The sequence below is a fragment of the Epinephelus moara genome, unplaced genomic scaffold (genome assembly GCF_006386435.1).
Source record: "Epinephelus moara isolate mb unplaced genomic scaffold, YSFRI_EMoa_1.0 scaffold698, whole genome shotgun sequence".
Lineage (NCBI taxonomy): Eukaryota > Metazoa > Chordata > Actinopteri > Perciformes > Serranidae > Epinephelus > Epinephelus moara.
The window spans coordinates 1-13,199 of NW_026082650.1; the positions used below are offsets into that span (position 1 = coordinate 1).

Genomic DNA, 13,199 nt, shown 5'->3' on the forward strand with positions numbered 1-13,199 from the left:
CAAACAGCAACAGTCATTTGTTCATGATGTAAAATATTTTATTTTCTGTAAATGATTCTAAATCAGATTCCACATTTTTCCCCAAAACAAAAAACATCATCATCTTCATCATCATCATCGTCACACTTTGTTTACTTCCAATAATAAAAAAAACAAACAAACAAAAACAAGGCTTCATGTCGTCTCACTGTACACATCAGCAGAGTCCTGATAAAACCTCATATGTACATGGCAGCAGGACTCCACCACACACAGACGCCTGCAGCCAAAACGCAGGGTGAAAAACAAACAAACAAACAAACTAAAGTCCGATGAAGGCCGCGGTGAAACCTGCCCGACACTCAGGGAGTCTGTTCACAGTCTTTGTCCAATCAGAACGCACCGCCTCCAGCGCCGGGGCAGGAAACAGAAACAGTGAAACTTTATTCAAAACTCAAACAGAACGACGCTCTGATTGGCAGGTGATGAAGGTGAGGATGAGGATGTTAAGGTAGCTCTCGGTGGAGTGATTTCTAAACTTTTTGTTTTCTTTTAAACTTATGATACACATATTTACACGCTGCGACTCCCGACCTCGAACTCACCGTGGATTTAGAAAATAGCTTCATTCAGTAATAAATACAAAAAGAACAAAATCTCTTATTTTACAGGAAATTAACAGAACGCAGGGAGGAGGAGGAGGAGGAGGAGGAGGAGTCAAGTAAGTTTCTCTGGGAATTGATCCGTCTGTTTTTCTTGTTTTATAGTTTTTATAGTGCAACTTAATGACCCTCCCTGTGAGGACGAAGACATTCGGTTATTTCAGTGGCGTTTACACTCACATTTACATCTGTGGTCATTTTTACACTCAATATACACACAGAGGACCAGCCTCGTCATAAGCCCCGCCCCCTCCCTGACCATCTTAAGCCACGCCCTCCCGATACGTACATATACATATATATCTCTATATAGCCCCAACCCTTATCTGTCAGTCACCCCCTCCCTCCAATCATTATTATCTCTGATCACTTTATTATATTGACTTCTGATATGAAGTGTAGCTCCGCCCACAGGGTGATGGGCGATCGACATCCAGCCCCAGCACCGAGACAGAGAGAGAGACAGATCTGTGTGTGTGTTCAGTTCATCCATTTGCGGCAGTTGACGGCTCCACAGTGACACGGGATCTTATGTTGATCGTCCTCCAGGTCAAACTTGTAGTCGTAAGACAGCTGAGGGACAGACAGAGACAAGAGAGACAGACAGACAGAGAGACAGACAGACAGAGGGACAGACAGAGACACAGAGAGACAGACAGACAGAGAGACAGACAGACAGAGAGACAGACAGACAGAGAGTAGATCCAGTTATTACTGATGTCACATTGTTGAGGTGACACAGCTGAGGCCCAGAATCATAAAGAAGTTATGACATCACATCTTTTGGAGTGACACCACTCAGCTCTTCATGAGATCATGAATGACAGGATGAATACAGTGGTGTGGAGTATACCTTTTATTTGCTTCACTGAGCTCAGCCAGTCTCTGCGGGACAGACCTTTAATCCCTGTCACCATTGACGTGTTGAATAAACCAGTGTGAATTTTATTTTTGGATAAATGAGGCTTTCTAATAACCAATCACTGTGAGTCGTTCCTTTGATCTGGCTCTGACAGACAGCCTATCAGAGAGAGGGGATGGTGAAGCTCGGCCTGATTGTGATGAAAACAGTGTCGCTCTGATCGGTGGTGCGTGTCTCCTTACATCCTTGATGGGAGGGACTGAGACGCAAGGAAAGGACAACAATTTGTTACCCATGCTGGTTCCTCCTCCTCCCCTGCCTCCGTCAATCACGGTGTCCCCCAAGGCTCGGTGCTGGGCCCCCTTCTGTTCAACATTTACATGCTCCCGTTAGGCAAAATCATCCGCTGCCATGGTCTCAACTTTCATTCATATGCCGACGACACCCAGCTCTACATCAGTACAAAACCCTCTGCCCATCTGCCCCCTCAGTCTCTCATCAATTGCCTCCTCGAAATAAAATCCCGGTTGACATGTAATCTACTCAAACTCAACAGCAACAAGACAGAGCTCATGGTTGTGGCCCCCAAGGCACTGCTCGGGAAGGTTGGGGATCTAATCCTAACCATTGACAGTGCCACCATCTCACCATCTGCTGAGGTCCACAACCTGGGAGTGATCCTCAACTCCACCTTCTCATTTCAGACCCACATCAAATCTGTCACCAAATCTGCTTTCCACCACCTGAAAAACATCTCCAGACTCCGGCCATCACTCACCGACTCAGTTGCAGAAACACTCATCCCCTCCTTCATCACTTCCCGCAATGGTGTCCTGTTCGGGGTTCCAAACAAAACCCTGGACAGGCTCCAATATGTACAAAACTCAGCTGCCAGGGTCCTCACCCGCACCGAGCCCTGGCAGCACGTCACCCCCACCCTCATCCATCTCCACTGGCTCCCGGTCAAGTCCCGCATAATCTACAAAATCCTCCTCCTCACCTGCAAGTCCCTCCATGCCCTCGCCCCACAGTACATAACGGACCTCCTCCACCCCTACACTCCGTCCAGATCTCTGCGCTCCTCTGACTCCGGCCTACTCTTCATCCCTCACTCCCGCCTCCGAACTTTTGGTGACTGGGCCTTCAGCGTCGCTGCCTCCACCCTCTGGAACTCTCTCCCCCCTGTAACCCACAACGCCCCTTCACTGGACATTTTCAAATCCACCCTCAAAACTCATCTGTTCACCATGGCTTTTTAATTCGATAATCCATCTCATGCCCAGTGTACCATCACACAGTGTCTCTGCTTTCTGCTGGTTGTTATAGTTTTGTTGCTTTTCTGTTCTGTTGGTGTTTCATTACTATGTATTGTAAAGTGACCTTGGGTGTCTTGAAAGGCGCTGTATAAATTTAAGTTATTATTATTATTAAGTGAGGGGAAGGTGGATGCAGTGTAGTGACAGAGACAACAGGCTGTGGTACCTCTTCTCCTCTCTGGATGCGTCTGCAGGAGCTGATGATGATCTTGTTCTCCTTCTCCACAGTGACCACCTCTGTGATGCAGTTGGGAGAACACGAGTGGTTGATGTACCTGTCAATCACACACAGAGGGAGGGGTCACTCGCTCCTGTTCTGGTAACTGGAATCATTTATCACAAAATCTACGACTTTCAAAAACAACTTTACAAGTTTCTCATGTTAAAGGTTCAGTGTGTCAGGTTCAGGAGGATTCAGGTGTCTATCAGTGAGGATTACAGATTACAGATTACAACCATCTGAAACTTCTCCTGGTTAGAATTCCTTCAGTGTTGATTGTTGAGGAGCTGAATTATCCTCAGAGAAACACACAGCAGCTGACTGACACCAGGAAACACTCTGAACAAACGCGTCAGGTTCCAGCGTGAGAACATTTCTGTCTAAAGGTTCAACTTCGCCTGATTTTTTTCTCTTGAAATATTACAACTTCTTTCTCTAAAACTTTCTTAATATTAACACTTTTTTGTCGAAATACATGAAGACTTTTTTTTGACATTAATCAACTTTTTTCCAAAATGTATTATCTGTAAATATCTGAACTTTGTGTAAATGAATAAAGACCTATTTCTTGAAATATCTTTTTTCCCTCAAAATACGACTTTGTTGAAATATATAAAGACATTTTTCCTTGAACTACTACAACTTCTGTTTGACGTTACCCGCCTTATTTTTTCTTGGAATATTAGAACTTGGTTGTCTTAAAAATTTATCAACTCTTTTCTCTAAAATGTTTCAACATTATTCAAATTTTTTCATTAAATATTACAAAAATATACTCGACTTTTTTTTCTTGAAATGTTCCAACTTTTTTCTCGTATTCAACATCACTCGATCTTTTTCCACAAAATACTGTGACTTTATTTTTGTCTTGATGCATGAAAACTTTTATTCTTAGAATATTTCAGCTTTTCGCTCTAAAACATTTTGACATTTCTTTTCTTGGAATATTTGTACTTTTTTTGTAGAAAATATCTCTATCTCGTAATATAGCGACTTTTTCTGTTGATGTTTTTTTGTCCAAATATCACGGGGGATGTTGCTGAAACTTCTCCCATGTGCCAAGTGTGTAGGAGAACTACAGTGGCTGAATGTGAACACATGAATGTCTCTATCTAGAGTCAGTTTTTAGTTTGTCTGCTCTGGGCTACTGTAGAAACATGGCGGAGCAACATGGTGATCTCTGCAGACGAGGACCTGCTCCCTGTGTAGATATAAACGACTCAGGACCAGAACACAAGCATAAGATTCACTCCGTGGTTTCATTTCTTCGCTCAGTGATCAGTTTGAACTCATCAGTCCAACATGATTTTCACTAAAAGCTATTGGACATAAATAAACATCATGTGATAAGAGAAGTTCAGATTATTCGTCCAAAATAAACCTCAACGATCTGAGAATTAAAACCAGTTTGAACTGGTCTCACCTGGCCGGTCCTCCAGTGATGGTGGCGTCAATCACATAGTCGTTGTCGATCCGGAACATGTACACACCACGGTTCTGCGCGCACACACACACGCACACGCACACACACAGACACAGACACAGACACAGACACAGACACAGACACACACACACACAGAGTAACACATCAGTAAACGTGACTGTGTGTGCTGGTTCTGTACTGGGAGCTAAATGGTCTCAGATCAGCGATGAAGTGGCTTCATGGTTTTATTAACGTCTAACGTTGACATGATGTGTGTAATCTCATTTCTCCCAGGTTACAGTTAAAGATTCAGACTTTTGTATTCACTCATTCACAATGATGGGAATAACAGCATTATAAATAAACGGCATTACTATTGGCGCTACTTGTTTCAGTAACGAGTAATCAATAAAGTTACTGTCTCCCCTGTTATAACGCCGTCACCGTCACTCACAATAAAATGCGCCGTTACTCGGCTTTACTGAGGCGGCTTTCACCCACACAAGCTCCTCCTCAGCGGAGCTCTAAAGTTTGTTTTCTTTGGTGAGGGCAGGTGAGGGATGATTGGCTTAGGGAGAGGAAAACTTCATCATAAACCAATCAGAGGCAGAGTAGGGCGGGTATTCACAAGCACACAAGCAGGGTTGTCAGGTCTGCTTATTAGCCGCAACTGTGGGCTTGTTTTTTTGTAGTAGTTGTACAAATATTGGTAGTCGCAGGTCGTGGCCTTTTGGGCTTGTTTCTAAAGTGGAGTTGCTTATTTGAGCTCGCTCTCTGAACGTCACCTCTCTCTATATATATCCGTCTAATGTGTTATTTAAAGGTAGGATCTGGAGGATTTTCAAACAAAACAAAATATAGACATATACAAATGAAATCCTGCTTAATCATCACCTATGGGCTTCTACTCGTGTGGTGGTGACTCTGTTTGCAGAGCTCCCACCCTTTAACTGTATTTTGATGTTTTTGTGAGCTTGGGCCGCTTCTGGGCGGAGATTTCTCCAGCCAATGAGAGAGCGCAGGTGCCGTGCCCGAGTGTGTCCGAGCGTGCACCAGTGCGAGCCTTGCCTGAACCTCTTCTGTGAAGCCTTCTTCCGTACCTCCGGGCTCCGTACACCCGGGACAGTTGAGCCTGATAGGAGGGGCCGAATTTGAATGTGTGTTTACAAACAGCAACTGGAAAATCCTCCAGGCCCTACCTTTAAACTCATGATAGTGTGTCAGACTGCAGGATGTCTCCACAGCCCCACTCCTCCACATACACACAGCTGACGGTCAGTCAATGAGACCTTTCACACTGAAATTGTGCGATTAATGGAGGCTCTTACGCACACACACATATACACACAGTGAAGTGTAGATAAGTGTACAGTGTCTTATAGTAATGATTTATTCTATTAAGTGTCAGTTTCATTCATTTAACATATTCAATGTTGAGTTTCATTACATACAGTTCCATTAAGGGGGCGTGTCCAAGCAGTTTGACATATTTGAGTATTTTATAAAAAAGTAACGCTATAGTTACATTTCCAGGTAATTAGTTACCTTTATAGTGCAGTAACTCAGTTACTAACTCAGTTACTTTTTGGGGCAAAGTAATTAGTAACTATAACTAATTACTTTTTTAACATAACGTTACCAACACTGCTCAGTAGATATTTTTCTCTTTCAACACTAACGCCGCCACTGACGAGATATTCCAGCTATCTGTGTTTTCACTGTTAGAAGACGGGGGCGCTGTTACAGATCTTGTTACACATCTTGTTACACATCTTGTGAAACTGAACAGCACTGCCGTGTCCAAAAACAAATGAAGAAGAAGACCTGTTGGAAACTGCACAAAAATGACGGCGCAGACAGAAAAGTGTACAGTTGCTGAGCTGTGGTGATGTTAATGGACTCAGACACTTCCTGTTTTCATCAACAACCTGAATCTGATTGGACAAAGAAACAAACAAGTTTGGTGGGACGAAATGGGATCTCCATGACGACAACATGACAACGTGTTCCTCTGCTATACCTCAGACACATTAGTAGTATTATCATTATTTATACAATTGAAACTGATGTCAGGAAATGAGAAAAAGCAAAACATGTAAATGTGAAATTGATTTTGTTTGTGAAAATGACTCTTTGACAAAAATGCAATTTTCTCAGCTTTTCGTGTGTTTGTGTTATGTCGTGTGTGTGTTATGTGTTATGTCATGTGTTTGTGTTATATCGTGTGTTGTCATGTGTGTGTTATGTCGTGTGTGTGTGTGTTATGTTATTGTGTCTTATATCATGTCCATCATTTGTTATGTCATGTGTGTGTTATGTTATTGTGTGTCATCCTGTTTATATGGCTTCTCCTGAGCTCACCCACCCAATGTGTGATGATGTCATTAACAGAGATATCTCTGCAGAGATAACGGGGGTACATGAAGTGAACGCTTTCCTCCAAGACCTCAGGACCAGAGTCCAGCTGAGCATCTGCTGATGTTTGAGAAAACTTTTCCTGTACGCGCGCGTGTGTGTGTGTGTGTGTGTGTGTGTGTGTGTTAGTTTGTGTGTTTGTGTGTTACCTGTGACTCGTACAGCCTCTCCTTGCGGTTGGCTACTTCACTCCTGATGATGGTACCAATGTACTCGATGACCATGGTGCATTTCTCAATGTCTCTGGCAGCGTACAGACCCAGACCCTGCATGCATGCGCGCGTGCGCACACACACACACACACACACACACACACACACACACACACACACACACTTGATCAGTGAGGGCCCTTCAGTCAGCAGTCAAGCGTTCAGTCTGTGGTCTAGGTGTGTCTCACCTGGATGCGAGAGCGGGCCAAGTAGACGTTGGTCTTCCACTCGGCCTTCATGCGTCGGTACTGGGACGACTTGGAGTGGCGTCCCTGATGAGCTCCGGCCACCGACTCTCCTGGAGACAGAGAGATGACGCCGGGCACGAGGCCCACGATGGAGCCCACTGAGCCCTGACACCTGGGAGCGATGCTGGTCAACGGGTTCGGTCTGACAGGGAGACAGACACAGTTCAGGACAATCTGTCACTCACCAGTCTCACAGAACTGATCCAGGACCAGCTGTATCAGAGCCAGCACAAGGCCCACCATGTTTGTCTCCGCTTCAATCTGTGCAACCTCCTACACATGTAATTACACTGATATATGTCCCAGTGCAATGCTACACAGCACGTCTGCAGTGTTGGCGAGCGACTGGGTAAATGTAGCTGCTAAGCTACCAGAAAATGTCAAAAGTAACTTCCTTTTGTTTTTTGACTTTATCTCAAAATCAGTGTTTTCTCAGTGATCAGTTGATCTGTTGATTATGAAATAACATATTGACATTAAGACTTTGTGACATGTCAACATGTCCTCCAATAACATGACATCATCACTTAGCCTATTGCTCTCCATCTCTCTCTCTCTCCTCTTTCTCCTTCATGTATTTCTCCGTCTCGGCCTCTTTCAGGCGGATCTCTGCACGTCTCTGTCTCTGATTCAAAAATATATTCTTCACTCAATTTATCCAGAATAAACAAGACAGTAATTAAACAATAAAAATAACAGAGCTAAATAAAACATGTCTTTTTTGGGACATTAGAACATGAACATGTCCTGCAGAGAACACGTGACACCAGTATGTCCCTCTCTGTCTCTCAGCTCGTCTCTCGGCCCTTGTTGTGTCTTTGTCTCTGGTGTCCACTACATAAACACAGTCTGTGGACGAGACTGAATGAATGAAACGGAAGTGTTCAATAAGCATGTGACAAAAATACCAATGACAGATTGTTTACAAAAACATCTGCAGATGCCGATACGGTCAGTTTGTCATTATGCCTGTTTTTACCGTTTGTCTGTCACCTGCCCACATGCAGCTCAGCGAGGATCACCGTTTCACCTCAGCTCCACACTGACCCTGCACTGCTGGCTCGACTGCTCACACCTCCACAGTTCAGATCAAACTTATGTGATTGTTTTGAACTTTTGATTTTCAGCCAATTAGAAAAGATGATGTAAATGTGGCTGTGAAAACCTGACCAGGTTTAACAGACTGTGTGTGAAATCACTGTGTTAGAGCTGGTTAATACAGCTGTGGTCATCACAGGTAGACTGGTACTTATTAATATGATGACACCAACATGTCTGAAGCAATCACATCTGGAACAGGGGTGTTTCCTCTCCTTGACATTTTCCCAGAGTACATCATGTTGAGCAGAGCGGTGGAGCAAAGTTAGATTTAAAGTTTAAAATAATCCAAACTGAAGGACAAAATAAAAATCATCAACTGGCACCAGTTACTGAGGGTGGAGGACAACTTTGCCCCACATGAAACATGACTTGTCTTGTGGTGAAGACAAGGGTGAACGGAGCTGGTACAGAGCCATGTGTGCACTGCCCAATCAGTACGCCACAATAATATAAATAACCAGCGCCAATTCATCAGTCAATGAGAGTGTGTGTGTGTGTGTGTGTGTGGGCGGGGCATAAGCACATACAGCCAGCAGCAGCAGCGACCCACCGTCTGACACCGCCACACCGTGAGGACGGAAACAGAGGGCTCGGTGGGGACGGAGCATCTGCTGCAGCAAGCCAACACGCCATCTGTGGTCATTTTGACTTGACCAGCTGACTTCACTACAAGCTGATTGGCTGTTGAAACAGGTGACGTGCTCTAAAACCAGCTGCCGGCCATTTGACCAGCTGAGTGTCAGGTGACACCATCAGCCGGCTTGAGTCGAGTTCAGACCGGCCAGTTCACACCGCTGACACTTTTTTAAAACGGTTTGGTCTTGTGGCGGATCTTTGTTCTGAGCTGGACTTTAGGACACAGCTGTGTGTACACAGGAATATTAGTGGAATCATGGCCACTGGAATCTTGTCATTGCACATGTAAACGGCGGCGTAGGAATATTGTCTTTTCCAGAATAAGGACAAACACTGGAATATTCTGAGCACGTAAATGTGGTCAGTGTGGTGGTGTTACCTCTTGGCCTGGCAGGCTTTGGGTTCAGAGCGGGCCGAGCCAGACGGGTTGAAGGCCAGGGGCCACTCCATCAGAGGGTTCCTGCCATAACGAAAGGTGTAACGCTCACAGGTCTCCACACCTGGCAGCTACACACACACACACACACACACACACACAGAGCAGAGGTCAGTATGAGTCTGGGTTTAATATCTCAACGTGTGTGTGTGTGTGTGTGTGTGTGTGTGTGTGCGCGTGTGCGTGTGCGTGTGAGAGACGTACAGACTCGATGATCCTGGTCACTGCAGACGTGGTCAAACCAAACAGATCTTCTCCTTTCAGGTAAACTGGGAAGAGTTTCAGAGTCCCACTGGAGGATCTCATCTGTGATATTGGTTCCAGAATCTGGTCCCACACAGCTGGAGACACACACACACACACACACACACACACACACACACACACACACACACACACAGGAGTACATTTACACTGTTAGTTGTGCTGTACAGATTTCCTTTGACTCTACTTTGGTACTGAACGTTTCTCAGTCAGCTGCAGTCACTTTAACGTTCGTATTTTTCAGATCGTCATGGTTACAGGTTATCGTTTTGATTGGTCGCCTGCCTCATTAGGACGGGTCTTATGCATCATGAGCTGGATGTTGAGAAACTTTTGGTTGTCATGGCGCCCGAGCCGTGACAAGACTAACTGTTTCTTCATGGGTTGAGAACAATGTGCTTGTTCTTCAGCCCTGGACGTGGGCGGCTGCAGACTTCCATGTGTCCATGTTTGGTGACGTACTACGATCAGGGGTCTGCGTTTGCACCAGGAGACAGACGGGACAGCGAACAAGCGTCCAGTCAGAATGACTGTAGTGTGCACAGACTGTGTGGTTACCATGACAGTAATATTTACACATCCTTCTACTTGTAATGGAGTACTTTTAGAGTGTGGTACTTGCTTTTACTAAAGGATCTGAGTACTTCCTTTGGCTGCTGAGCATCTGATGGTTCCACTTCCTGTCTGTACAGGTAACAGTGCACAGGTGGTGTTTACCTTTGGGTGTTGGTCCGGTCAGTATGAGGTCATCGTATCCCTTCTCCACCACCTTGACTTTGAACAGCGGCTGGCCCTCCTGCTCCTCAATGCAGCACATGTACTTACAGCGTCTACAGGAGCACAATGATGATGTCAGCAGTTAAAACTGAGGACCAATCAGAGGAGAGAACCTCTCTGGAGTAGCACGACTATGGTTAAATGCTAAGTAATAATCATGAGACGGTACGGAAGCAAAGCACTGTGGGAGTTCTAATGAGCTGCTCACAGAAACAGAAGCAGAATGGCAGCAGAGGTTTACCTGTTGCTGTGGCGCATGCTCCAGTAGATGCGGTTGGCGTGGTAACCGATGGGGAAGATGGCAGTCTTATTGTGGAAGGCCTTCATCTGCTGAGGGAGGAGCCTGCCGACGGCGCGGAACAAAAGGCTGCCGACTCGGAAGGTGTGCTGACGCTCGCCGCGCTGCACCACTGCAGCGATCTGCCGCGCCTCGTCCCGTTGTACGAACACTCGCCGAAACACGGAGAAGCATCGTAGCTCGCAGTCGTACGGGTCACAGAGGGCCATTGCAGCGGGGTCGGCAGGCAGCCCCGGAGTGGAGGAGGGGGAGCCGCTGGAGGACCTGTCCCCACTGAGAGGAACCGTCCTGGGCTTATGGAGGTGACAGAGCATGGTCTTATCCTGGAGGACACAGAGCAGAGTATATACAGCATCCCTACGTGTCAACAAGGCCTGTGTGTGTGTGTGTGTGTGTGTGTGTGTGTGTGTTGTACAGTGTGTGTGTGTTGTGCAGTGTGGTACCTTGAAGAAGGTGCAGTGGGCCTGCAGTGCGCATGTGAAGTGGTAGGTGTTGGTGCAGCGGAGGCGGTTACAGCCACTTGTGGCTCCGGTCTTTTGACAGTGAGCACAGCGCAGAGTCAGACTTCGTCTCAGAGCCAGCTCCACGTTGATCAGAGCGCCGGCCTGAGTCTCGTACACCTCACTGGACCACAGAGCACAGTTCAGGTGGACCTGAGACAGACAGAGACAGACAGGTTATTCATCACCAGAGACACTCTGCAGGTCCAGACTATCACCAGAGACACTTTGCAGGTCCAGACTATCACCAGAGACACTCTGCAGGTCCAGACTATAAGAGCAGACTCACCCACAGGTCCAGGTCCAAGTTAAGCAGTCTGGCTGGTCCGTCTGTCCGTCCATCACCCTGTTGGTTACAGAAGCAGCACCTCCGCTGGTCTTTGGGTGATGGATCAGGACGTAGACAGGTCCCCAACTTTTTCAAAAGCACATCCACTGCCTCTTCTGTTGGCATGGCAACAGCCTCGTTGGGGATGCATGGACCCCTGAGTAAAAAGAGGCACACAAAGGACAATGCAAACGTGCTCAGTGTGATGCTAACAGGCTAACCTGTTCAGTGTGATGGTAACAGGCTAACCTGTTCAGTGTGATGGTAACAGGCTAACGTGCTCAGTGTGATGGTAACAGGCTAACCTGCTCAGTGTGATGGTAACAGGCGAACCTGCTCAGTGTGATGCTAACAGGCTACTCTACTCAGTGTGATGGTAACAGGCTAACCTGCTCAGTGTGATGCTAACAGGCTACTCTACTCAGTGTGATGCTAACAGGCTAACCTGCTCAATGTGATGCTAACAGGCTAATCTACTCAGTGTGATGGTAACAGACTAACCTGCTCAGTGTGATGCTAACAGGCTACTCTACTCAGTGTGATGCTAACAGGCGAACCTGCTCAGTGTGATGCTAACAGGCTAATCTACTCAGTGTGATGGTAACAGGCTAACCTGCTCAGTGTGATGCTAACAGGCTACTCTACTCAGTGTGATGCTAACAGGCGAACCTGCTCAGTGTGATGCTAACAGGCTAATCTGCTCAGTGTGATGGTAACAGGCGAACCTGCTCAGTGTGATGCTAACAGGCTAACCTGCTCAGTGTGATGGTAACAGGCTAACCTGCTCAGTGTGATGGTAACAGGCGAACCTGCTCAGTGTGATGCTAACAGGCTACTCTACTCAGTGTGATGGTAACAGGCTAACCTGCTCAGTGTGATGCTAACAGGCTACTCTACTCAGTGTGATGCTAACAGGCTAACCTGCTCAATGTGATGCTAACAGGCTAATCTACTCAGTGTGATGGTAACAGACTAACCTGCTCAGTGTGATGCTAACAGGCTACTCTACTCAGTGTGATGCTAACAGGCGAACCTGCTCAGTGTGATGCTAACAGGCGAACCTGCTCAGTGTGATGCTAACAGGCTAACCTGCTCAGTGTGATGTTCAAGCTCCAGCGTGTCCAACGGCAACCCTTCATCCTCTTGCCATGACGAGACAAAAGCAAGTCCTCTACACCTGATACCGCCCGGGGGCGGGGCTTCAGCTTCACCTTCACCTGTCAATCAATCACACAGTCAGTCAATCACCTACTCTGCTATTACATTTGATATGCAAGTCAGTAACCATACCCACCTTGAGGCTGTCCATGCGAGGCCTGGTCTCCATGGTAATGGCAGAGGCAGTGGGGAAAGAGAGTGGTGGGGAGGAGGAGGAGGAGGTGGGGGGAGGTGAGGAGGGAGTGTTGAGGAGGGAGTGGACGGCGATGGAGGACATGTTACTGGTATACTGGTGCTGCACTCTGCTGGGAGGAGGACGATCAGAGCTGGCCAGCATGACGGGGACTGCAGCCTGCGGATAGAC

At 46.5% G+C, this 13,199-nt stretch overlaps 1 protein-coding gene across 10 annotated transcripts in view; it reads right to left on the bottom strand.

The window, feature by feature from the left end:
- Positions 1–16: 16 nt before the first annotated feature.
- Positions 17–13,199, bottom strand: part of LOC126387536 (histone-lysine N-methyltransferase 2C-like) — a 62,871-nt gene continuing 49,688 nt past the window's right edge. For all 10 annotated transcript variants that reach the window (XM_050040050.1, XM_050040052.1, XM_050040049.1 and 7 more), the window contains 13 exons: positions 12,972–13,187; positions 12,767–12,894; positions 11,639–11,834; positions 11,293–11,502; positions 10,793–11,172; positions 10,492–10,604; positions 9,715–9,851; positions 9,454–9,581; positions 7,278–7,479; positions 7,027–7,143; positions 4,463–4,536; positions 2,986–3,094; positions 17–1,214 (listed from right to left, as the gene is read on the bottom strand). In XM_050040050.1, coding sequence (XP_049896007.1) covers positions 1,122–1,214; positions 2,986–3,094; positions 4,463–4,536; positions 7,027–7,143; positions 7,278–7,479; positions 9,454–9,581; positions 9,715–9,851; positions 10,492–10,604; positions 10,793–11,172; positions 11,293–11,502; positions 11,639–11,834; positions 12,767–12,894; positions 12,972–13,187 — 2,103 coding nt within the window. In that variant the 3' untranslated portion in view covers positions 17–1,121. The remainder of the gene's footprint in view (positions 1,215–2,985; positions 3,095–4,462; positions 4,537–7,026; positions 7,144–7,277; positions 7,480–9,453; positions 9,582–9,714; positions 9,852–10,491; positions 10,605–10,792; positions 11,173–11,292; positions 11,503–11,638; positions 11,835–12,766; positions 12,895–12,971; positions 13,188–13,199) is intronic.